Source organism: Plectropomus leopardus, chromosome 1 (assembly GCF_008729295.1).
Source record: "Plectropomus leopardus isolate mb chromosome 1, YSFRI_Pleo_2.0, whole genome shotgun sequence".
Classification (NCBI taxonomy): domain Eukaryota; kingdom Metazoa; phylum Chordata; class Actinopteri; order Perciformes; family Serranidae; genus Plectropomus; species Plectropomus leopardus.
This window is the reverse complement of record NC_056463.1, coordinates 33,833,920-33,856,980: the sequence shown is the minus strand read 5'-3', so window position 1 is coordinate 33,856,980 and position 23,061 is coordinate 33,833,920. Positions and strand designations below refer to the sequence as shown.

At 39.2% G+C, this 23,061-nt stretch overlaps 1 protein-coding gene across 1 annotated transcript in view; it reads left to right on the top strand.

The window, feature by feature from the left end:
* LOC121941399 (myocyte-specific enhancer factor 2A-like) overlaps positions 1–23,061 on the top strand; it is a 54,902-nt gene that overhangs the window by 10,932 nt on the left and 20,909 nt on the right. The window contains exons 2-3 of the mRNA XM_042484196.1: positions 14,148–14,321; positions 20,460–20,663. Of these exons, the coding sequence (XP_042340130.1) occupies positions 14,268–14,321; positions 20,460–20,663 (258 nt within the window). The 5' untranslated portion in view covers positions 14,148–14,267. The remainder of the gene's footprint in view (positions 1–14,147; positions 14,322–20,459; positions 20,664–23,061) is intronic.

The window sequence follows — 23,061 nt, the reverse complement described above, 5'->3', positions numbered from 1 at the left end:
TAAGATTGCAATCATGTTTACTGTGTTGAGCAATACCTTCTGGTGAAGGCTATAGCTGATGTTCTCTCCAGTCTCCTCTCCTTTCACTGTGGTTTCTGGAAGACCTCCTAATCTATTGGACTTGAGAACTCTTCCTGTGGGGACGCCCCAGTAATCAGGCCTGAGCTGATCCTTCCAAACCAGCCAAACCTCTGGCTGCCTGCCGTCTGACCGCTGGGCCACACACCCGCACGTTTGATGCTAAAAATGCCGCAGAGGAGCTCAGAAATTACACTCAGTAAATACAGAAATCAAATATAACAATTTCCAAATATTAGCCTTGCAATCTACTTTCCTGCAGGCATATAAAACTACCTTTGTTGCTCACAGTAAATAGGTTTCCCTTTGCTCTGCCAAGTCAAACAGTAATATTGGGTCAATGGCAGCGTGGCCTGGCTTAATTAAACTCAGTGTTGATTTGCAGAGACAGGGTCCAGACCAGAGAGCGGTTTGGGTCTACTCAGAGTCCTGACGCTGTTCTTAATAGTGCCAACACTTTATTAATGAGGCTGTACATGGAGATGCTCTCACTCCTTGCTGAGTTGAGCAATAGGTTATACTAGCAGCTTTCTCAGACCCTATACAAGAGTATAATGTTTAACTTAAAGCAATGAGAGAAAAAATAAATATATTGCTGCAAGTGGGCCTCCAGGGTTAAAGCAGAAATTGAAAGTTAAAAGCTGTGAAGGATCAAAAACGTATTTTCCAATGGACCTGTTAAAGATGGGTGAGGTTTTATGAGGATTGGACAGAGACGTCTTCATTTATGACCAAATCTGTGCTACTTTTGATAATCTTGGCCCAATAATGATCCACTAATAATCTAGCCAGGCAGACTTTGGTAGTTCTTGAGGCAAATCTGTAGTGGAGTGTCCATCGATGGATGTCTTTACCAGGTTTCGTATAAACCAGACTCATGTGTAGGAGTAATGACTGTGAGTTGACCTTTAATTAGTTGACCATCTGGCCAATTGACATCATATTTGTTGAGTAGCAGTTGGTCACAGCATCCAGTCTCCAAATAATCAATAAACCAGCACAAAAACAATAGAGTTTCTGCTAGGGCTGGGCAATACGTAGGTATTATATTAATGTTGTGATATAAGACTGGATATTGTCTCAGATTGTGGATATTATAATATCCAAGTGTGCTGGTTTTAAAGGCTGAATTACAATAAAAGGGTGTACTTTTCTGGACTTACCAGACTGTTGTACCTGTTACCCAATTAGTCATTATATCCACATTACTTACCAAAAATGTCATTGTCTAGGCCTATATATTTTGTGAGGTTTTTGAGGTATTTGGTCAAATATTTAGGGGGTTTGTTTCTCTCCCTATCACCCAGCCCTAGTTTTATCCCATCTAGCATGAACCCCTTTGATATTATTATGAAATGAATATGTCGTTGTAAATGCAGGACCCCTCATATCTAAGTTGCTAAAAGGAAATTTTGGTTAAATCCAGCCTCTGGCTTATTTTGCTTGGTTTTTACATTATAATGATTATAGAACGCTTCTCATACCTTCAGTTAACTGGTTATCTTATGATGTGCTGTTTTTTAGAAAAAAAAATTGAATGATACTGTGCATGATATTGGTTGGCTGATCGGTTGTAGCTCTTCTCAACTGATGTACAGTATACAGGATTGTCTGTTTGAGGACTGGAATAGTAAACTTAGTTCAGTAAAAATGCATAATGTCACTAAAAAAGAGGAATAAATTGGGTTTTTGTTGAAACTGAAGTCAGCTTGCCTTGTTGTTGCCCTTCAGTTCAGGCTGACATTAATTTCCCACAGAAGCACCCAGTGTGATCTCACACATGGTTTACAGCAATTATACACCCCAATCCCAGGTGACACATCTGATCCCCACTGTAATATCTCTTCTCATGCCAGCAATTCAGTGAAAATATACATGTGTACTCACAATCTCATAATTTGTCCCCAGAATTATCTGCAAAGCTTTTATCAAAGACAGGAAATGTATATGGTACAAGGTACAAGGTAGATTTATTGTCATTTTTCTTGAACGTGGTTTTAAGAGGAAATTAAATTAAAGTTGATCCTAAATCCTGCTACATGTATAATAACAAGGTTATTTTATAATGCAAACTTTACAAGCACTTAATCCATCCTATAATGAGAGTGAGACTTAATTCTGATTAAAATGTGTGCAGCACTTTTGTTTCATTAAATGATACTCAAACAATGAACAGCTTGAATGGGGGCTGTTGAATGATAGTAGTTTCTCTCTTTACAATGGACAGAAGCTGTAGTTGAAAAGTTGGAGTGTGTGTTGGTTTGCACTTTTGAAGCACCCACTTCTTATCCATCTATTAATCGGGGGAAATACTTGTCTTTGGTGTCGAACACAGCAAATTCAAGGTTGAACTTAAAATTTCACCATAAAAAAGTTCAGCCACTTGGATAATGCCAAAGCTTTGATTTTTTTAAGTTATTCATCTCCATATTCCACTCACACTCCACCTGAAATGATGACGTACAATGCTGTAGTGAATTCACTTGAAGTGCCACTTGCAAAAAGCACTTTCTGATACTTCTGTATAACACTGATGTAAAATTGATAAAGGATGAATGTACGTGGAATGACTTGTATAATGTTTTCCACTGAACTCTGCATGTCCTGTTCATATTCCAACTTTAAAAAGAGTCCACTGCTTCACCAGTAATCTTAAAGATAGATGATAGTGTATGTGTGTGTGAGAATGTGTGTGTGTGTCTATGGGGGTTAGGGGTGGGGGAGAGGAGATTGCCTGAAGGACCCTCAGGATAGAGGCCTCAGATCTACTTACCAACGCTTCACAACATTAAAAGGATGATATTACTTTGCTGAAAGCACAGAATTTCAATGAGAGCAGGAACAAACAAAAATGTTAAAGAATTCATTATAATATCATTTAGTAGATCAAAGGCTAGAGATACTTCTCAGTGATGAAGATATGTGGCTCTGCAAACTCATCTGCAGTGAGCGTAGAGCAGGAGACGATCTACAATAGATACCTGCACATTTTGCAAAGGCAGGTCAGTTCAGGACTGCGACCAGTTCACGCAATTATCTGATATTGGCAAAATTTACAAAATAATGTCTGCAGCCAAACAAAAAATGGGATCTGAACAATAAATGCAGTCTGAGCACTACAAGGCTTGCAGTGTGAATGTAGCCCATGAGAGCCTATGTAAAGCTCTGAAAAAAATGGTGGGAGCTGAAGATTTGGGTCTCTGTAGATTCATCACTATGACTGAAGGCCTTTGCATACTGAGTCAGTTTTTAGTCTAAAAATAAAATAAATAAATACAACCTCACCCTGTGTCAGTCACGTTTGCACATTAAGTCCAAAACCTTTGCTGTTACTAAAGTTTTTGGAACGGGTTCAATGTCCTGTGAAGACACATCACATTTTAAATCCCCAACATTAAGTTAAGCTGCACTTCGTCCCAGAATCAGATGGCCGCAGCTAAGAGCGGCTGCTGCAGCTTTCCATAGATGTTGCGTGGCAGCGCGCAGCAGACTGCACATTGCTGCTTCTGGTGCATTTTGGCGGTAGTCTCTTGGCCAGGCAACCTGGTACTGCAGTCAAAGTAGATTTCTTATATGTGAGTGTGTTGGGGGGTCCATGACATGGAATTGTTTGGGGGCAGTTGTGGTTGGAATTTTTATTTTATTTTATTGGCCCAGCTGAGCTGCGGGTTCTTTTGCCTGTTATACATATTATATTCTACATGCTGCATTATTACAGTGTGGAAACAACATATTTAACCAGGACAGCGCCACTTCACTCAGTCCAAGATCACTTCACCTCAGTGTCACAGCTGATAGCTTTGCAGGGAAACATGACAGTGGCAGAGAGCAGAATGGACATATTGTGTCAGTATTGAAAGTTCAGCTGAAGACCAATTAGTGTTTTTTATGAAAGGAGCGGGGTATGGAAGCATAGCCATATTTTACAGGGCAGCTTGTGTTTCCATCTGTGCTGCAGGCATGACATCAGTGTCTCTGTGTTGAGACAGGAAAATCTTATCCCACTGCCACTGTCATAAAAGCAACACAATAATGAAATGACATCACAGTGGGCCAGTAATTAAATGAGTAGACTGCTGTCTTGGACTTTTTACAAGGCTGGAAGATTGTGAGTAACAGTGCAGTGGAAAAGGGTGTCAGAGAACGCAGCTCTGAAGCTATTAGCTTATTGAGTGTAAAATTCACTAGCTTATTATCATATTTCTTTGATAAAAACACATTTTGTCATCATGATGCCCTCACATAAACATATATACACACTCACAGAGCCTTTTCTGTACAGTCTCCTTATAGTGACTCACACTTGACACAGAACCACAGCATCTTAGTTTGCAAGCTGACCGGGTTGAGTTGGGTGGTATGGCAGATGACACTTTAAGCCATCTAATCTCCCTGGCCTTCAGCCTGGCATTAAATGGCTGGGCTGCTGGTGGAGGGAGATGAGTTTAATTATTACATTTCGGGCAAAAACTCATTAGCTCAGTGACCTGCAAAGCAGCAGAGGCCAGCGTCGATACTGAGGCTGCATGATACCAGAGGCTAGCCCGTCTGACTGTGGGTGATGAATTAATCACAGTCCGTGCTCCTGCCGTGCCTCGCAGCAGACAACACCAGCTCTTGGTTCCCTCGCTCCTGCCTTGCTATAAAAGACACAATAAGCCACAGAAAAGGGTGAAGTGGAACATTTTAAACTTGACTTCACTGAATCTCAGGTTTTGTCATTGGGCAGATTTACAAGGAGACTCATTTGCGACCGCTTTTGCTGGTTGTGATGTGTGATTGTGTATTGCGCCAGAGCATCATTTGCATAAGAAAATGCAAATTTCATTGCTGGTTCTTTTAAGTAGCTGCAACTCCATTATGTTTTTACATAAATTGTCATTCACTTTCCTTACATCAAAGAAAACTCACAACTGGGCATGTGGGGAGGGTCGGCACATCGAGTGCTTCTCTAAACAGGGAAGTGTTAAACACTTCAGACAGTAAACAAGCCTGATCTCACTCCACCTCCCTCGGGGAGCAGGTCCACCACATAGCCTGCCTGTTTAACATGGAGAAGTTCCCTTAAGAACTTTTATAAAAAACTCCACTTATGAGAACTTCAAAGAATGTCCAGGCTAGCAGGGGAGAGGAATCTTCCATCAGACCGCCTGGTTACGCCTTGAGCAAGAGAGCCTCTCTCTCCGTGCTGATGGATACAATGCAAATAAGCTGCAATAGAGGAAGAAGGACATGATTGAGGGAAAAAGGGAAAAGAGAGCAAGGAGATGAGCAAAGCTGCAGGGAAGGTAAAGACGTGACTATGGAATCTGTGTCATCAGTCCTTAACACTTTTACAAACAGCGATGAAACAGAAACTCTTTCATCTTCCAGCAAATAGACACGAATCTCACCATGGCTGTTTCCAGGCCCAGCATCAGCGTCGCACACATCGGAGACAGTGCCTTACTTTATGCTACTGGTAGCAGAATACTGGGGGGTTTACCCGGTGGTGCATGCTGGGTAACATCAGCTTGACGCCTCATTGATTCACTGTGGGAGTGACTGGAGCAGAGGTCATGGTAGGGTCAACACAATTAGAGATGAACCCATGGTCTTTAATGAGGAGGAGGGATGAAAGGGTCGCCAATTACTCTGTGCTGCTTTATGCTGCAAAACAACCTGGTTCTTTTAAGAGCCAGCGTGATTAACCTTCAGCAGCTCTGCCTCTGTTTATTCTTTACATGAGAAGACGTTGAAAGAGGGGGGCTGTTAATTAGAGCTCATGATGTTAGAACTGTTTTTTTTTTTCCCTAGAATTTGCTATTATTTCACTTATTGTTGACCCGTTTATTGGGGTGTATTGGGGTCAACAGGCCAGTGTTAGAGGGGCCCTGCCATGTTTTCTGGCACACTGGATGCTACAAGATAAAATGTATGGTACTGTATGTGTACACACATGCAAACACACATGGGGGGAGTGATGTAAGAGTTTCTAAACCATCATCTAAAGAACGACTGGAAGAATACTTTTCTGCGTTCTAAAGGTAGCACTTAAAAAACGCTAAGTAAAGTATGAAAAAAACATCAGTATGTGTGAAAGTGTTGAAAATCAAGTTTTGAGCAGTCAGTAGTCCTTTTTACATGGAGATTGTGCCACAGGGCCGCTAGGTCCCTTCTTTACACTGCCTTTACATTTTTACTCAGAACCAAGCAACGGCAGCATCATGCTGCTCCAGTGTGTGATTTTTAGACAGCATGCCATCATAGGGGAACCAAAAACAGGTGGAACGGGTCTACGCATCTGCCTCTATCGAGACATGTAACATATGTGTTGGCAGTGTGTCATTTAGAATATTAACCGCATTAACACGGGTATAACAATTATTTTACTTCTCTGTTATAAGGTGGTTGATCTTGTCCTCTGTTTGGAGAGGAAGGAACTTATTATTGTTGAAAGTTATTGTGTTTACTGTTTGCAGACATTAATGGCTGTTTTTTGTTTAGTTAGCTGATAACTGCTGCTAGCTGCTCTGTAAATCTCCTGCCATCAGTCGCACACATAACATGTTGTCAAAATATCACACCTGCCCTGCCCATGGTCTTGTCCTGCTAGCAGTCTCTTTGACATTGATTCGGCACTGTTACAGCCTCCCATGGCAGCTTAAAAGCGAGATAACTCCGTCCCCGCATTCCATGAACGTACCTTTAATACTGAACAGTGAGGTGGCCTAACAGCATGATATTACCGCCTTGAACAAGTAGTTTAAAAGAGGCTAGTGTCTACAGACAACCTTAATCAGAAAACTAAGATGAACTCAGTCTGAGTTGCTGAAGTGTTTGTATCATCTCTGTCATCTGTGTTCCTGGATGGTTAGTCAAAAGACTTATTCAGTAAATGTGAAGCTGGAGCCAGCAGCTGGCTTGCTTATCTTAAAAACTTAAATAGAACTTGCATAAATACTTGAAAAAGTGGGAAACGGACAAAAACTGGATTGTAAAAATGTTAAGATGTGGTTTTACAGCGGGGAGGGTTTTGGTGGATTTTACCTTTTTACAGAGTCAGGCTGACTATCTGAGTGGCTCCTTTCCCCTGCTTCCAGTTTATGTGTAAACCTAAAGTAACTGTAACTGTCTCTTGGCTAACTCTCAAGAAAGTAAATAAGCATATTTCCCAAAATGGTAAAACTATTCTTTTAAATGCTCCCAAGTTTAAATGAAATAACCTTTGATTTTGTCTGTTAGTTGTTTCGATAGGAACCACAAGTTATTCTGCTCTGGCACTTTGTGTAAGTCAGTTTAGATATTACGTTAATGTCCAGCTTCATGAGAAAAATGTTCATCTTGACATGTGTGGGAGGAGGCAGTTGAGAGGGGGAGTTCTCCCTCTCTTGTGGTCAGACAGATAGGTCATGAAACAGGAAGTACTGTAGTTGTCATGGCTAACAGGAAGCTGGCAGTGTGGAGGAGTTTTCCTCTGTGTTTTAGCCATGTCCCATGCTGCTGTCATCATTCTGTGGTAATGAATACTTTTCTATGACTTTACCATGTGGTGATTTCAATTCAGATGCCCTGCATTTCCAAGTCTCAAAAGCTGCACAACATATCTTTGCTCATAAGAACACAAAGATCATGACATTATTGATTTTCATTGAAAGTTGGTCATCGAACCTGTGTGTCTTTGGACAGTGGAAGGAAACTGGAGCCCCCAGAGGAAATTCACACAGGCACAGGGAAACAATGTAAACACAGAAAGCTCCTGGCTGGCTGGTTGAACACACTTGCTGGAGACAGCACTTAAATGCATCACCAGTGCAGTGCTGTGACGCCTCACTCCCACATTGTACACCTCATATTTCCTAAGAACTGCTCAGTAAAGTCATAGGTCAACATCATCTGTCACCAACATTTTGGAGTAGTATGGAGTTAGCTGACTTGCAACTCCAAAGCTTGATATTTCAAGATCCTGTAAATTAATAATATATATCAGTCAATTATCAATTACATTTCTAAATAAATAAATAAAAGACATTAATAAAGTCAAACTGGATATAGACAGTAATTTTTGCTTCAATCTATAATTATAACCTAAATGTTTGTTTGTTTTAAGCCCTAAAATCTAGGAATTCTATTGATAAAAATTTTGGGAAGTATGCTTTTTGGTTTCTTACAGACAATTTGATGAGAGGTTTCATACCATTCTCATAATTGCACCATATGGAGCCAGGCTAACTGATTCATCTGTTTTTTCCAAACTTTATGCTAGGCAAAACTGGTTTCAGCTTTATATTTAACATACAGATATGGGAGTGATATTGATGTTATCTAACCCTTGACAAGAAAGCTGGGAACAACAAGTTCCCAAAATTTTAAACACTTCCTTTATACCTGCCTGATGTTCATGTGAGCTCAAACCTGCAACTGTGCACTTTTTCACATTGTAATTATCTTAAAGTGGAGGTAAAGGATGAATTTATTGACAGCTGTATTAGACAGAAAGACTGTTTTTATCAAACTGATAAGACACCATTTTTACTTTCTGCTCATCATGCAGTCATGCACAACATTCAGTGTACTTAATGTGTTGAAAAATACCTTAGGCTCCATTTATCGAAGCAACTTTAATGGACACTCTGCTATTGTATCAGCAGGCATAATAACAGATATGAAATCCTGTGCAATCCAACCTTGGAAAAGTGTGTTTCACACCCTCACAAAGCATGGTCACGCTTCCAAAGATCCACAGGAATTGGATTTCATGGGTGAGATAAAGAGGAGAGCGTTTGGCTGTGAGGTTCGCTCCGGGGGCTTAGCACTTCTTGTTAAGGATACATCCAGAGGGGGGAGTGGGGGTGTATTTTGAAGTTAAACAGAGGCGTTGAGAAGGTCAGAGGCAAGTTAGATTAGAAAAGTACTGAGCTGGTTCACTGATTTTTTTTCAGGAAATTAATCATATAAATGTAGAAATAATTTTTAAAAATGCTAAATATACAGAAAATTAATAATACAATACCAAATACATACAGTATGATCAAAGGAAAATCACACAGATTTATTCAGTGTTTGACTCATGTAGGTTGTCTTTTGAGTTCAGTGTAAAATTGTATAACGAGTGGTTTTATTCCAAAGTGCTACATACCCATTTTAATATCTCATTTGAAGAGACTTGAAAATTGCCAGAGGTTAACTGTTCAAAAATATAAAGAGACTCAAGAGGATTCAGTCCTCAATTACCATAAAACTGTGTTTAAATTGTGCTGCTCATCATGTTAGATTAGGTGTGACTTTTCTTTAGGATGTAATTAAATTATCATGTATTGCCTAGCCTTGTAGATGTTTGTGTGAGTGCTGGCTGCTGCAGACCGTTGGCTCATCCTGTGGGTTGTATTGATTTTTACATCAGCAAGATAGAATTTCTGCCATAGTAACATATTACATCTGCATTGATCAGGACAACTTGTCTGGGATGTGGATGTAGATGTAGAACAGGCTCCATTGCTGCTTCACAGACTCTGCAGCCATTTATCACCAAAGAGAGAAATTGTCTATAAACAGTTGGTAATATTTGTACTTTATTTGTAATGTGTGTATGCTGTATTCAAGCTTCCATTTCTCGCTGACATTACAAATAATAAAGCAGTCACAGGACAGCATGAGGACGCTAGATATCTACTGTCTGTGTGAACAATGAACCTTTACAAGAAGCACATTACATGTTATTAATTTCCAACAGAAAATTTGTTTTGTAAGAAATTTATTACCTTTTTTTTAATCAACATAATGACAAAATGCTGTTAATGAACATTTCCAAAGTCGCAAAATGCAATATAAATATCCACCCCTAACAACTGCAGCATTTTAAATCTTTTTTATGGTTATGTTTAGGCACTCACAGCACTTGGTTAAGGTTAGGACAAGATATTGTTTTAATATCGACAAAGTTCACAAATACTTGAAGCATGAAACCATACATTTTGATTTTATTAACATTTAACTGAAACCACATTTTTTTCAATAACCTTTACCAATTTGTGTTCATTAATGCACATCATCGGCACTGCTGCTGGTCATGCGGCACATCCACACCATAAAGTTGCACTCAAACCTGTATAAATGTGAATTTCAATGTAAATATCAATATATATCTTGCACTCCAACCATTCTTGTATATAACACTTTAATTCCATGGTTCTGTTTCTTGCACTGTTACACTGTTACTTGTGTTACTTGTTTTGTTTTGCACTGCTAGACTCGTACTTTTTATATTTTCTATTTTCTATTTTATATTTGTATCTTCTATTTTAATTATTTTAGTTTAATTATAATTCTGTTTCCTTAGAAAATGTTTTTGGGAAAATGAATTAGTGGTGCATAAAGGGCTGACAGAGTTTATTAGGGATTTGAATTGCTTACTTAATAAGCAATCTGATGAAATTTGATTTGGTAAGTCGGCCGTTCAGTTTAGGAGTGATTATTGAGTTTCTTTCGTAATTTAATTTGATTTTAGAAACCATTATTTATTTCAGTAGGCATTAGTCAAGCTGTATACCGGTATTCGTTAAATTAACTTTTTCACGACAATGTGAAACTACTCTTAATATTAATTAAAAATAAACTAAATTTTACATGAAAATTGTAAGACTATCTGACAGTGCTTTCAAAATGATAGATCTTCATATCTAAAGATTAAATGTCAGCTGTACTGAACAAATTATAATACATACATTAAGTTGGGACATTAGCAGCAGTAGCCATAATATTTAATATTGGTATTGGCAGCAGTAACAGAAGCAGTACTAGAGTCAATTCCAGTATTAGTATTTCTATCGTGGCAGAAAAGAGAATACTGAAGTTTCTATTCAGTTTGAATAAAGTGATAAAATGTTTAAGGGACCAATTATGATCATTTTCAGGTTCATACTTGTATTTTGGGTCTCTACTAGAATACATTTACATGCTGTGATAGTAAAAAAAAACATTTTATTTCCCTGATACTGTCTGCACCTTAATTCACTGTCTGAAACACTCCTGATCTGACTGGTCAGCATTTCTGGATGCATTTCTTGACATCTCTGTACCGTCATTGCAGCGGGGCAAATTACTCTAATGAAGACTAGCGGCACTTTCTGCTGTGAACAACAACCAATAAAAGACCATTGAACAAAATCGTTACAACCGGACATGTTCTAGTGAGAATATGATCTAAAATCAGGGAGAAATTTACATCAGCAACTAAGATAAAATTTTAGTGTGATGGTAGCATGTAGCTATGTGTAGCAGTGTATTTGCAGCTGGGGAATGACTGTTTATATCGGCAATATGTCCCATTAAATCACTAATAAAAGTTTCTACACACTGGTCATAAAATATGATATTGAGGAGAAATAAACATCTTCAACCAAGCCTAAATGTTACTGCATGTAGCATCATGTAGCAGTGTAGGCTAAATAAAAAAACTGGTGGTAGAGTGCCAGGAGCAGATGACCATATAAAGAAATTTTCTCCATCCAACCTCAGCTTGGAGACAAAGGGAAAAATAAACAACTAATGGAAACGGAACAAATGCACTTGTGTACTTCTGTTTTTTATTTTGGCAACATTTAATATCAAATTCCAACGTTAACTTGACTTTTAAAAAATGTATTATTGCTAAAGCCATTGCATTTTGTCTTTTAGCAGGTCATTGCATTATTATCGACACCATAACTCAATTATTATTCCCCTATCAGCATGTTACAAAAGTGATTTTCGGGGATTTTCTTAACCAGACCAGGGCACTAGAGTGACTTAACACTGCTCAAAGGATGTAACCGATTCATATGTAGCAAAATGACATAGCAATTAAACTGAATCATCACTCGAGCTGAAAGATCTCTCCCCAAAATCCACACAGGAAAGTATGACAAAGGATATATTCTTTTTCTCTTTTCGAAGTATTTGAGTCTTGCCATCAAATCATCCAGATTGTAAAACAGATAAATCCTCATGACCTTTAAATCCCAAATATACAAGGAGCCTTTGTCTGTTACAGAGTGTACCCTGAACTGACTTGGTAGGGTCAGCTGGGATCTGGGCTGCTGGTGAACTGGAAGGGTTAGCGGATGGCGTGCTATCTCTTGCAAACCAATTGCAGTAATATACAACTCAGCTTTTACATTTTTAAGGGCTGCATTGTCTATAGTGATCTCTTAAACAATTAGTCAAAAGGAGAAGACCTCATTATCATAAAAAGCCTTTTGAAAATAGCAAATAGCTTTGAAATGCATTTAAATTTTGATTTATTCTTTATTATCTTCAACATTTCAGTGACTGGCACTTCATTATATTATTTTTATTAAATACAGAGGTCATTTAAATCAACAAGTAATCACCAATAAATGTTCACTGGCGCATGTTAAATGTATTTCTTCTGTCTCCTAACCCTGTGAACTGGGTCTGCAGAGGCGGTTTGGTGGCTCAGCTCTAGGATCCACATGCTGCAGTAATCCAGAGAGGGTTAGGATAAAGCCTGGCTTCGCCTCACTCACTGCCTCCTCCCAGATCAGATGAGATTAGGAAGGAGCTAAGGAGCTCTGAGGGAAGGCAGGGCTCAGAAACGTTGAGGGCTGAGGAGAGGAGGGACACAGCAAGGCAGGTGGGCGCTCCTGCAGGAGGAGAGGGAGCAAGAGAGGGAGTTCAGTCAAGACTGCAGGGCTGAATATTCATGCTGCCGCATGTGAAGGACTGTTGCTGTGGAGGAGAGTCTGGAGCCAGTTAGACGAGGTGTGTGAGGAAGTAGATACACTTGATTTAATGCTGATGGTCTGTCTCAGCTATTGTTCTCTTAAGTCCTTCTTGATGTGCTTAAATCCAATGGTCACAGATTATATTTCAAGGCAAAGGACTTTGGAAGAGACTGTGAGGAACGAATGGGAGCAGCATTCCAGTAATCTGCTGTGGCAGAGTTGCTGGTCCCCAGTAGCAGTGTCTTTGCCTTGGTTGTGCGTTTGTGGGTGGGGAAACCAGTGACAGATCAAGTCTTTATCGCTGTACGTGTTGGCAAGTCCGGTTGGTTGATCATTGAACGTTTGTGCACTTTATACCCTCCTGGTGGAGCTCCTTGTCAGTGAAACAGAGCAGCTGGTGTCATCTTTTCAGGACAAAAGTGGAATTAGCAGTGACAAAGAGTTCAGTGCAGCAGAATGGCTATACCAAATTTATGGAGGAAATGGACAAATAAGAAAAAAGTGAGCATGAAGCCTGACACAGAAAGCAGTGTTCTATTGCGTTGCGGTGATGTCTCTACAGAATCATTTTGTAAACTGGCTTCATTTCTAAAAAAAAATATATGAAAAAGACGATGAGCAGCAAAGAAGAAATTACCCAAAATTAGCAAGAAATAAGAAAAAATAGAAGAGAATTACATGAAAATTAATTTTGATTTTTTTTAAAAAAAAAGTTTTTAAAAAAAAAGGCTTGGAAAAAAGTGCTTTAAAAATATGATAATTCTGTAACATAATGTAAATTTGTAATTATGATAATTGTAAATATTTTCCCCCATGACTTGTGTTTTTCTCTAGAAATTTTTTCCTAGCTTTTCTTAAAAATCATTTTTAAAATCAGAATTTTTCCAACCAAGTTGCTGTTTGCCTATATCTCATGTTTTTGAAAACAATTGCACCAGGCTACTCAGGGTTCAAAGGTTTAAAGTCTTGCGAAAAGCATCTGAAAGCAGCACAAGAAAGGTGTTGTCACTCCAGGTTTCAAAGGGTTTAATAGTGAGTAAAAATGGCTCAATCCAACAGTCCATTGAAAACTGTGTAGATGTGCTTTGTTCATTCATCATTCTTTAACTATGAGGACTGTATCTGTTATTCAGTCCATCCTAGAGTGCACAGATTTTCTGCCCAAGGACTTGGATTTTTCTCTTTATCTCTTGGTACAAGCAATATAATGACCTTTTGTGTACTTTGTGGACATTAGCTATAGAATTTGTGCAAGTATTTCAATGCATTATTTGCTGAATATAAGTTTGTGCCCCTGCTCATAGTGTGATGGATGAATAACATTGGGATTAAGTTGACCCCTGTGTCTGCCTCGCTCTTTTTCAGCAAGCCATGCCAAACTGAAACTGGAGTATCAGAGCTGACAGTGGAGCGATGTGTTAAGGAGTGTCTGTTGAACTGCGCGCTGATATTCTTATTTGGCTGTTGGAGAAAGTTGTTTTGGCAATGGGGAGGAAGAAGATCCAGATCACCCGGATCGTAGATGAGAGGAACCGACAGGTCAGTGTCTTATTCTTATACTTTCATCTCATTTTATGTCCTAGCCATTCAGTTGTTTACTTATTCAAAGCCCCTTAAAGTACTACAATATAACGAGTGCAGTACTGTTTACTTCTTATACCCATTGGATAGTAAAGGCGCTGTCAGCAGTCAGCTCTTACATTTAAGGAGTGCTATAACAAGGCAGTGAGCTCTGGGGATAAAATAATGAAGCCAACATGAAGTGCCAAAAATTGCAGTTCATTGAATGGTCACTTGAGGCTGGCTCCAAAAACAGAGTCAATCTCCAAAGACACCCATGTTAAAATGCCCAACTTTATAGCAGAACTGAACATCTTTACAGCCCCCTGTAGAATTGTAAAAATCCACATTGTTGACAACTTTACAGAGGTTACATTTTTATATAACTCACGCCTTTAACTTTTGTTGAGTGTTAAAGTAATGCAAAACTGAGGGCCGGTGCACTTTAGTTTACAGACTGTCTCAAGCTGCTGTTACACTGCCCATTCAAGGTAGAAATAATGCACCATTACGCCACCTTGCCGTTCTATAAACCACGCACAGTTGTGGGCCGAGAGTGACGTTTTGACATGTTATGCCTTTGACCCACTATGGGACATTTAAGTTGCTGTTAGCGGATAATCTAAATGTTTGCAATTTAAGACAACAATGAGATTCAAGAGTTGCTTACCCTCCGAGCTGAGGACAAGATCTGCCACCATAGAAAAGGACCTATAAGTGATTGTTATACCAATGTTAATGCCATTGTTGCTGTCTAGAAAGCGCTGCAGACGCTGTTTTATGTCACACACTGTGGCTGACGCTGTTGTGTTACACGTTACGCCTGTCATGCAAAGCTGCAATGCTAATGTATAATCCCACATTGGAGTGGAAAGATGATGCTGTAGTTTGATTCTATGTATAATTGCAAAGCAGGTATAAAGAAGGGACCTCCTATTAGCCCTACAGTGAGATCTCTGTTTAAAAAGGGTGTCAGACGAGGTGTCTTTGAGCTCTTAATCAGATCCACTGCTTGTTCCCTGATAGCCCCACCCTCCTGTCCAAATATGGTCACTTCTGGCTCCAAAAATCCAAGATGGCAACAGCCACAATGCCAAACTCAAACCTTTTAAAATGGGATTCCACTAACCAATAGGTGACATCATGTTGGCCTCATCTATTATTTTTATACAATCTATGGCAATAACCGATATAATAAGCGCATCCACTGTAGAAGAATTATGCCCTCTTTTTTTTCGGCACAAAAAGCTTTTAGCTGAAGACTTCCTGTGCATTTAAGCCTCTGTAATGTATAAGCTCCTTCTTAGTGGAACTATTATGTTTAACATTTTCTCAGTCTTCTGTATCACAACATACATCCATACAGAAACACACCGTATATTTCTGCTGTGGTAAATTGTATCTAGAGGCAGCTTTGGTAAGGTTTTATAATATGTGATGTGTTGATGTGTGGCACCGAATCCAAGATCTCATTCTCACAGCCAAGGATTTTCACTGCGCTGGTCCAAAGGAGCAACAAGCTGAGTTGGAACTGACACTTTACAAGTAGCCCTTTCTAGTATCCTAAAAAGAGACCAAATATTAAATGGATGTGCAAGAATAGACAGGTTCACAAACACTTTACAAAGGGGTCCCTCAGGTAACCTTCTGTGGATCCTCTTTGGTGTCAATCTAAAGAACTCTGCATGGTTCCTCTAAGCAGTTTTACTTTGGAGAGTGCAGTGGTCACAGCTGGTGGCAGGGCAGTAATTTGGGGTTAGCTTGGTCCGGACGGCACCCTGTCATTAGCAGGGTGGGTCAGTGTAAGGGACACACAGTGGCCTTCTCTCCTCACAGCCACACTGCTGCCCACTGGAATCTCTCTCTGTCTGTCTCCTCTATATATATCACCCCCAACAGCACAACAAATACCAGCCTGTCTGGAAGGAAGGCACAGGCTCTGGAAATAGGGATGTGGCTGGAAAATAAATATCTGGGATGATGTTTATATTTGATGTTTGGTTGTCTTGGCCAGTGACTTTTTAGATAGACACTGCTTTAGCTGTCGGGCGTGCATCACTGGAGCCTGCAGTATATTTAGCTACTTGTACTCTATTTTGGGAAGTTGGCTTGTGTTCTCATTTTATCATTCAAGTGCATCAAGTGTTTTTAGCTGGTTTTCCTCTTTTTTTCAAACTATCACACTATTACACACTATACAGAATATGTAATAATGACAGTAGAAAGATTCAGCAGCGATATACCAGCTATCAGCAGTCACACTTATATTCTAAAACAGGAACAAGGTGGTTCTTTGTTACGGGAATCTATTTGCAAGTCATGCTGAAGAAATAATGATCATAATTTCAAACATGATTTACGCAAGATTTAACTCTAAAATGACTCACAACTTTAAACTGTGGCATCTGTTTTACCACTATTGTCTAATATAGTTACCATAATGAGATGCAACATTTATTCATATTATTGACTACAAATGTTCCAAATGCTTCTGGCATTAGCACAAATGTTAGGCTTGGTTGAACATGAACTTGGTTGGCCATCTAATGCCGGCTTTGCTTCCGAACTGGAACATGTGATGTTGCACAAGAACCAAGATCTTGGCTTAGGACCCTTTGCTCCTCATACATTTTGAAAACAAATTAAACAGCACTGGAAATGAAATGTGACATTATATCACCCCTATTGGGAAATATGTTAAAATGTTATAAGAAAATAGGCTGCACGTTGTGACCAAATAGGAAATTGAATAACTGCCTCTACCTGGCTTTCTGTGCAATAAAATATAAAAAGCCACAGTGCTATCGTGCATATAATGGCACTCTCCACAGCTTCCTACATAAAAGCCTCCAAGTTAGGCTGAAAGTGGCTGTAAGTCATCAAGTTCCACACATTTAACCCAACAAACAACTTATGAAGGCTACAGTTTACAGTCTCAGTTAGTTATCTCAGTCAGTTATCTGACTTCCAGTGATTACCACTTAAGAGGATGCACAATTTCTTCCAAGGAGCTCAGTGCTCAAGACATTACAGCTGATATCCCAGTGATGGTGAGATGGTGTTGTAAAAAGCTATCAGCTGTAAGATACCATGGCATAGAGAAATATAGTTTTGTATTTCAGGAGCATGCATATCTCTGTGAGATGCGCACACATTTGCTTGCAACACCTCAGTAGAAAACTGCTGGTCTATACAACCGATTTGGCTGTTATCAGGCCACTAAATGGTTGTTATCAGTGATGGTGAGCATTATAGATGTGGGTTAGTAGGGGATTACCACACCTGCTGTTAGTTTTAGAGGGCAAATATCAAGAAATTAAATGAATCTGTCTGTAAAAAGGGGCTTTCATGGGACTTTCTATGTATGAGAAAGTCTAGATATGGGACAGGAGGGATGAGTAGTGCATGAGTCAAAACCAGGACTTTTACCCAGGTCACCAGGGTCCAAGCTCCATGTAAAACCAGTATTTGTACCAACCCATGGTCATTTTCTTAACCAAACCACACTGTTTTGGTGCCTATATTTAAGGAAAGGGAAAGTGAAATCTAACAAACTGGTTACTGCCATTGAAAAGACTGATAACGATTTTCTGACCCTACTAGTAGGTCCAGCAGGGCCCAGCTTACTCCTATCTGCCACCGATAACATACATTTAATTGGCTGATAACATTGAGATTGGGTATAATTCATAGATTCTTAATCCCTCATCTTCTTACTAACCAATCTCTTACTAACCGATCTCTTACTAACCGATCTCTTCCAAGTCATTTCTATAGGGTAATTTAGATTTACCCTCTCTGAATTCCAACTTTTGACAGAACACCTATTTAAATCTTTGGAGATACTCAAACTGGAAAAAGTGTAAATCTACTTAGAATCCAAATTGCTGTCCTGTGCCTTCATGTGTCAGAACTAATATTTTGTAGAATTTAAGTGTTTTCAGGGGCAATTGTAGTCCTTATTAGTATTTATATTTCATGTTGGTACTACTGAAGACTCTTGGCTTTCACACCAACTTCTGATACAGCGCCTCGGAGAATGTACTTGAACTTCTTACTGCTCCAGTAAAACTGCACGGCAGCCAACAGCAGAAGACTGTGTTTGAGCTGCAGGCAAGCAGAGGAGTACCAATACACCTTATACTCTGCATTACTGGAAATATTGGCGGTGTGAAGGCAGCTTCTAGATACGTGATGAGTCAGGATCCCTGAGGCCATGATGGAAAGAAGGAAGACATACACAGATAAACACAGATGACTCACTGCAGGGAGTTAGCTGCACACCAAAAAAAGGGATGAGAATATGATCAATGTGTGATCTGTTTGCTCCAAACATTTTATTTTAGCCTTGTGGTAGAGAAGCATTTTATGGTTTAAGGGAACATGGAGGTTTCAAGACTGCTTGGTATCATTTTAGATGTCACAATACATTATAACACTGTATGCTCAGAATGGTTTTTAGCTTTATATCTCCAAGGAAGGTTTATTATCAGTATGTGGACTTTCACATACTGATAATAAACCTTCTGACATGTTCACGATTAAGGCTGAACACCATGATAATTATCATTAACGGAGGGGAAACATACACAGTTGCTCTCCCCACCCACTCAATCAGTGGTGCTCCAGTAGATTCCCATTTCCAGGTTATTGCCACCCTTTTTTGGGAAGCCCCCTCCCTTCACCTCCTCCTCCCCTTCCTGTGTAACACAGACACATTTTGAATCACTTCTTCTCTGGTTCTGTCAGCAACTGGCTGTGTTTCAGTGTCAGTTGATTTTGTGTCAGTAGCTCGTGCTACAGCTCTATTTGTTAGCTCATTATCAGATGATCTGCGGAAGAGCAGCAGTTGAAATTATTCTAATTTTGTTCACTCACAAAGAAAGCTTATAAGATGCATTATTGGCCATGCAACAGGAATCTCTGTTTGAGGGGCAAAGGATGCTTGAAACCTCAAGAAACTTGTCACACACATCCAAAGTCCTAAAATGTGAAATCTGATATGATTTTTTTGCTTTGGCATGCCAAAGGGGCTCTGTACCACCCCCTCTAGAAAATGTCAATGAAGCAGCCCCCGTGGCATGTTTTACCTAGAGGTACCAAACTTAGTCCACCATTTTGGATTTTATTTTAATGTTTAGGTGATTTTTTTTTTTTTTTTTTGGCCATTTCCAGCCCTCATACCTTAATGAACTCCTCCTACAGATTTCAGTGGATCGACTTGAAATTCAGGCAATAGTATCTACAGAAGTTGACAACACTAAATTGCAAAGCTTTCTAGTTTTCAATGAACCATCAGTGACTTTTAGCATGCAGTCTCAGCTTCCTACAGGTTATAAATAATAGTGCGTGTCAAAGTACTTGAAGACAATGTTTTGATCCTACTTGAATTGTTGTCATGTTAAAAATGTCTTTGATGATCTGTAGGGTCAGAAAGATTTTTGACCTTTTGAAAATCCAAGCAGTGTCAAAACCTCCTCAAACTTGGGCATGGAGTTACTGTTCCTCTGTTACTTTTTTTCCCCAATGTACACTGTTTTTTGATGGCCTATGATTGTTCTCCCTAAACATGTCAAAGTACATACCACTAAATTGTACAAGGGTTTGGTAAGCAAGTCCAACGGGTGGAGATTTGGATTCAGAACAAAATTGCATAGGTCAAAATACCAAACTCGAGGCTTCAAAGTGAGAGTCCACAAACTACTGGGTGATGTCACAGTGGCCACATCAGTGCTACTTTTTTTATATTCAATGGTCCTCTACCGTTATGTGTTAATTGTACAAATAATGACTCTTTAAATAATCTTCTTTTCAACCAAAGCTCAGAATATGTTTTAGGTAATAGGAAATTAAGATAAAATGGTAAGAAAATGCAGATGTGTAACAAGTTCTGGTTTTAGAATAATTTAAAAATGAGCTCAGTTGTCCATTTTGTCCCCCCCTGCATGTTAAGTGCTTGTATGTCAGTCCAAATTGTGCCTCTGAACAAGCACTGTTTTGAATGAAGCTGTTAAGTTTCCAATTCATCTTATTGTTCTTCCTTCATCCTTTTATATCAGAGGACAGGAGTGCACCTTTGAAGAAAAGGAGATAAATACTCGGTTTGTGTCTTTCTAGGTGACTTTTATGAAGAGGAAGTTTGGTTTGATGAAGAAGGCCTATGAGTTGAGCGTTCTGTGCGACTGCGAAATTGCCCTCATCATCTTCAACAGCTCCAACAAGCTGTTCCAGTATGCCAGCACTGACATGGACAAAGTCCTCCTCAAATACACCGAGTACAACGAACCCCATGAGAGCAGAACCAACTCTGACATTGTAGAGGTGAGTGGCAGTGTATTAAAATGGTCATCTTAATGCCATGTCCCAACAAAATATAGGACCCAGTTCAGCCTTATTAATGTTGAGTTTTTGTGGAGAAAATGTGACCTTTTAATTTTTCCTCTTTACTTTTGATATGTAATATTGTCCTGCTCTCGTCCACCAAAATGATGTCTGGTATGGCGTTTACCTTCTGCCTGATTCCATGTGAAGGCAGCATAAGTGTGATGAAGAGTCATTTTTATTAACTAGCATTGTCATAAAAGAGAAAAACAAGTGAATTTGTAGCAGCTGTAAGGCTTGCTAGTTTGTTCATTTTTAATGAGGAAACATGCCAGGCCTGTTTGTTGAGCGGGTGAAAAGACATAAACGTCAAAATAAGACATGGCTTTAATGGTGGCACATCTGCTATGTCAGACATTCAGTGTATCTTGTTTTATTTATTTTACAGGAAAAGCTGCACGGCAAGATTTTGCAGTGCTGACACAAAATGGACTTAAAATAATGAAGACTGAGAATTTTACATTATCAATGTGCAGGATTTAGATAAACGATTGCTTGGATAATGCAAATCATCTGTGAGACTGTTTATTAAGCATTAACACACATCAGTCATAGCTGGACTACTGGAGACATACACTAGATGCTCTCAGTGATAAAATACGATCCAGCCGGTCGCCTGTTCTGTGGGTTCATTCTGTTGCATCATGGTCCCCGAGCAGTGCTGTCCTGTCTCTCACAGCACGTACTCGTTGCGGCTGCCATTAAAAATGAATGGCCATCGTGACTCACGTTCTGGCTGTTTATGTAAGCGTCTAATGTGTGTTTGCCTTGCTGAGAGCCTGAATTTACTGCACACACACACACACAGACTGTCAACTGTAAAGGAAGCTAAACTTCCAAAACTAAATGTGTTTATTTTCAAACTGCCTCTTCCTGCTTCCTGAAAAATAGGGGAGCCTCACTGCTCAAGTTTGTTTCGGGAGAGTCCAGGCATGTTTTTATATCTGCTCTCTGTCTTCATATACAGACAGATACAGTCTGGGATGAACAGAAGCATGCATGTGAAACAGTAAAGCCTCTCCAAAGACCACGACTGTCGAATGCTGAATCCATTCATTTAGTTGTTGTGATAGTAGTGGCAGAGGTGGTTAATATGCATCATTAACATCACCATAATTGATCTAAATAGCATAATCATTTCTATTCTCCTGCTGTAAACCACATGCGGACACCTGTGTTGGCTCTGTAAGCCATTAGCTCAGCTCCATTTGCCTGCTTTGAGCCCTTATTTGTTTTTTTCTTGTAAACGCCGCGCATACAGACAAGCTGGAAAGTCTGGAAAGTGAGAGGATGATGTTTTACATATGGGTCAGTCCATTTGCAACATTCAAGCATGAGATTTGACTATGTTTAATGCCATACCCCCCATGGCTGCAACAGTTTCCCATGTCGTGATAGACCGGCAGAAAGCTGCTTTAGATGCATAGTTGTTTCATGGAACATGATTTGTTTGCTGATTAGTATCTCAGCTCCCAAGTTTACAGGTAATCTACATGTCCAGCATGCAGTGCATCTCCTCACTTTGTTTGGTAGTTTAGAGTTCTCCTAAAGACACATTTAAAAGTATGTAAAAATACTCTGCCATGATTAATACTTTATTTTACAGTGTTTTCTCACATAAAAAGTAAAATGTGGGGATAGATCTGGCTTTGGGAGACTAAACATCGGAAAGGCTCAGCTATTTGATCTCAGAGTTAGATGAGGGGTTTCGTGGTCCAAAATTGGTGACTAGTAGATGTATCAGAATGGTAAGTGTATGGTAAGTGTTGGCATCTTTTATTTTTTTAATATTGTTTGTTAGATTGTTAGCTTGTAACCGACAGTGGCTGACTTAGTGTTTGTGGTTGTGAAACATACAACATCCGATATGATGTTACAGTATGTTTACATTGTCACCTTGTCATCATGTAAATATACACTACTAATGAAAGTTTGCAGAATCTGTTTACCTCAAATTTTTATTTTATTTGGGTTTTTTTTGTTAAGTGTACTAAGTCCACTCTGTGTTGGAGGCTTCAGGTTTCAATGCTGGTGTTGTGTCAAAGTCTTTTACCCTGTCAATATGTGTTTTCTGTATTAGACAGTGATTGGCTTTCGAATTTATGACATATCTAATCTAATTTACCCGGTGTATCTATGAATCTCAGGCCATGTTTAGATGAGAACAAAGTTTTTCCTTTGCGTTTTAACACGATAACATTATGAAGTTTTTGAGTGAAGGATCTCTAAGTGTTTTTCAAAGTCAAATTGAAAGTTGAATCCTCCTCACTTATGTAATAATATAGCAGATGTTATTGAGTGCTTTTTCATTTTGAAAGGAGGATAAATTCATTTTGGG